This window comes from Alosa alosa, chromosome 11 (assembly GCF_017589495.1).
Source record: "Alosa alosa isolate M-15738 ecotype Scorff River chromosome 11, AALO_Geno_1.1, whole genome shotgun sequence".
NCBI classification, from domain to species: domain Eukaryota; kingdom Metazoa; phylum Chordata; class Actinopteri; order Clupeiformes; family Clupeidae; genus Alosa; species Alosa alosa.
Window position 1 is genome coordinate 28,570,097 of NC_063199.1, and position 3,846 is coordinate 28,573,942.

Below are 3,846 nucleotides of genomic sequence, written 5' to 3' on the forward strand. Positions count from 1 at the left end.
CATCCAAAACAGCTCCAGCCTCTTTGGTGTTGGTCAATGTAGATAGATAGATAGATAGATAGATAGATACTTTATTGATCCCCAGGGGAAATTCAAGAATGTGTAGAATAGATAGAAGCATAGTACCATGACAAGTCCAGTCCGATATATCAGACCCTTATAATGCATTGCGGTGTTGTACGTTTGGCACTACAACCACAATGAAAGGCTTTCCCCCCCTATGACCAATCACATGGAACATTAAAGATAACCCACAGTTTTCTGCTGCTGTTATCGTGCTTTGAATAATAAATAAAATATCTATTCTACATCCTTCAACTAACACCTCCTTAAGCCTCTCGTAATTTGTCATGCCAGGCGAGCAGTGTTTGGTTAAAAAAAGCTCTTTGGTGACAAGTGCTCAGTGACTAGGTAGGCACAAAGGATGACCTTTCCCTGCCTACTGGCTTCCATGGAAGAGTGGACCGACCAGTGGAACTCTGGGCTTGTGTTCAGGGTCACGAGTACGCGAGGAGGGCTGAAGTTCCTGGGTGACAGACTATGAGGATTACAAAGGCAGCACTGTAGTGTACACAGAGACAGGATTCGGCTGAGAAGAGAAGTGGGAGACAAGAATGTGGCAAGACACAATAATTCTTTTCTATGGTGAAACAACTTGTGTCTCCAACGGTTTTAATAGCAGAGGAAACTAGATTTTCATTCAGTAAGAAAAAGGCTTGGAATGTTCAAGTGGAGTTCTTTTTCACAATAGAGACTTTTTGCTTTTGCACAAGGAACTGAAATAAAACAAGTATGGTCGCAGCATTATTAAGACAAAGCCTGAATTTCACCAGGAATTCTTCACTCAATATGAGGTGGTGATTTTTCAGTAAGCGACTCTGGCCAATAATAATTCAAACAATTAAAAAAAACTGAAATTGTGCAAAACCTTCAGTAGTGAATAATAAAACTGTATAGATTTGGTGTAAAGCTAACACTGACCTCACTGTTTGTCCGAAGAGGAATTAAAGTGAATGTTTTCCATATGAACTGTTCTCCTATGCTGAATGTGAAATATATGTAGTAATACTCTATGATATGTGCCAGGTAAAAAGCCACTCGGTTCCTTACAACAGAACACATTGTCTCCCAACTTGAGTTGGCTGCACATGTCACCCTCAACTTTACATCTCAACTCTCCTATTATACAGCATCACTGAGCAATGGGTACAACAAAACCCTCTATGCCCTTAATGCAAATCTATATACATTTAAGGCTTGATTAAATAATATTCAAAAACTTGACTTGCACAGTAAAGAACTAACATACATGTTATATTCCCCCACAAGAGGTAGTCAGTCCGATATTTTATGATCCGACTGAAATGTTCATGTTCTGTTCCATCATGTCCGTTTCCAGTAAAAAGGGCATTTTTACAGGAATATACCGTGTCTATAACTGACTGTACTTGTCTTTACAATTCACTATGTGTTTGTACAGTCTGTCAATTCTGCCTTGCAATGTCCGTGCGTGCTCGTCGGACAGAAAGCCCAATTCTGGGGCTAACGGCTCCCTGTCCCGGTACAGCTCGAACAGCCGCAGTCGCGTATCTCTGGAGCGGTGCAGGTCTATGATGTGCTGCGCTGTCCCCTTTCGAAACAAACACACCGAGCTCAGGACGCTGCTATGGTACCGCTCCCACATATCAAGCACGCGGTACCCGTGCACCAGGCCGGCTTCATTGTCTATGAAAACCAAATCCCCGCTCAGTGTTCTCAGAAGGTTGCTAGTATCCCTCTCCATTACCCGGGCGTCCCACTGCAGACTGAAGAGATTGCTAACCAGCCTGTCGAAGTTCGCTGTTAGGTAGTCAAACATTATTAGGTCAGTCCACTGAACAAGCTCGACCAGGCCCGCTATCGTTTTGTTCTCAAGCTCCGTCAGCAAAGGATGAAGACCCTTGCTCTCCTGCCGCAGAGGCGCAGGTGTAACGACTCCTGTGAGGTTTGCGACCCATTCAGTTAGGGACACAATCGCTCCCGCCGACCACTGCAAGCCATCAATTCTATGCCTCACAGAGTCCCATTGTTCGCCGTCAACGTTCAGTCGGGAGAGGATGATAGGCGGTATGTTTGTGATGCCGAGAAGATTAGCCAAGTAATAGGACAAAGTTTCTCCTTGTATCTGGTCTGCGTTTATCCCATAACGCACACATGCTTTACTGCCATCTGAAAAAGTGGCCAGCTGGTTAGAAACCCTGCCGCAGCCTGGCTCCAGTGAGACAACGAGGCTGCCCCGGGCTCTCTGTCTCCACGCCTGGGCATGTTCTTTACTGAAGCCTACTGGGAGATAATCTTCCAGTCTCTGACTCCAAAATATTCCGTCTTCGATTATTTCGGTAAGACGCAGAGCTTCTCGTTTATTCGACGTCAATTTAGTTACATGGCTATGATAATCCCCCTTTGATGCATTAATAGCTTTATCCTTCGTATTACTGGAATTATGAATCTCTACTCTGTTAGAGTGATGCGATTTCTGAGCGGATGGGACAGCGAGGAGTGCCCTGAAAGTTCTTGCTGAAAGGTCCACAGATTTACCATAAGCGAAATGAGCTCCGGCTCCATGAAGCCCCCGTTTGTGTCTTCCCAGTCTGTCTTCTAATCTGCTCCAGACGTAGAGCACACTAGAACAAGTGCACAGAAAGAACAGGGCAAGTAAGTTCGCAGACACAAACCTCATGGTTGCGGAATCTTCCCCTTTACAACAAAAACAAAACGCACGACATTGACCACGAAGGCTGGGGGAATAATATTCCGAATTTCCCACCGAATAGTAGATCAGCGCTGTATGAAACGTCCTGAGCACATGCCCGTACTACGCCCGCTCGCGGAGTGAGTTTGGCTGTTTGGATAACCACTGGGCGCAGCGGTCAAAATCAAATTGGTCTTCATGGTAAAGTACGTAATATCCAAAGTCATATGAGAAGGACAAATCATTCACTGCGACTAATTCAGGCTGCTTCTTGGGCGAGCCTGTAGTAGTCCACGAGTGCAGCAGCGCTTCCATCAGCAACCGACGACTCCATCCCTCAACTCAGCACTCAGTTTGACCGGAGCAGCGCCGCGCTCGCAGATAGTCGCTGGGCTCCATGGCACGTGACCCAAGCGGAGAGAGGCTAGTGGCGTATCGCGGAAGCCCATAGGGTTTCAAAGCAGCCAGAGTGGAGAAACGGCGAAAGCTTGCGTTCAGGAGAAAGTGGGCGGCTCCGTATGAACCTTTCTGGTGGTTGGAAATCGAAGTAAGTGCCGTATAATGCTGCTATCTTATGCTAAGTCTATCCCTAAGACTTCATGTGATTAATCTTAGCTCAGAAACCTCAGAGAGCCTCAAAGCCTATCAGTATTATCATTTGCTAATCTCAATGTATTTGCGTTGCTATTTGATAAGCCAAAAAGCAGAAAAGTGCAATGTGATATACAACGTATATAGACAGGTGGTGCATACTACAGGACAAGAAATATAGTGCAGTGTAGACATACAGTTGGTTTACAGAACGTGGTTTACAGCAATACAAATTAAATATGTGCAGTGTATTAGCAGTCACCTTAAAAAAGCAGAATAAATATGGTTAGGCCTATGTATTATGAGCAATGTAATATGTACAGATATGTGCAATGTAGTAGCAGTAATATTATAAGAGTAGTAAGAATAATATAGATATATGCAGTGTGTACAGAATATTATAATAATAATAATAATAATAATAATAATAATACATTTTATTTAAAGGCGCCTTTCATGGCACTCAAGGACACGTACATACAAATATAAAATATTTAAAAAAAACAAGCAAGAAAAGACAAAAA

The 3,846-nt window shown here is 43.8% G+C and overlaps 1 protein-coding gene across 1 annotated transcript; it reads right to left on the reverse strand.

The window, feature by feature from the left end:
• Nucleotides 1-633: 633 nt before the first annotated feature.
• LOC125302902 (four-jointed box protein 1-like) lies at nt 634-3,104 on the reverse strand. Its single transcript, XM_048256245.1, has one exon. It carries the CDS (start codon nt 2,717-2,719, stop codon nt 1,433-1,435), a length of 1,287 nt encoding a protein of 428 aa, XP_048112202.1. The 5' UTR covers nt 2,720-3,104; the 3' UTR covers nt 634-1,432.
• Nucleotides 3,105-3,846: the final 742 nt, after the last annotated feature.

Bases quoted from the DNA above. Each gene is read 5' to 3' on its own strand.
- LOC125302902 (XM_048256245.1), bottom strand. From the start codon at position 2,719: ATGAGGTTTGTGTCTGCGAACTTACTTGCCCTGTTCTTTCTGTGCACT.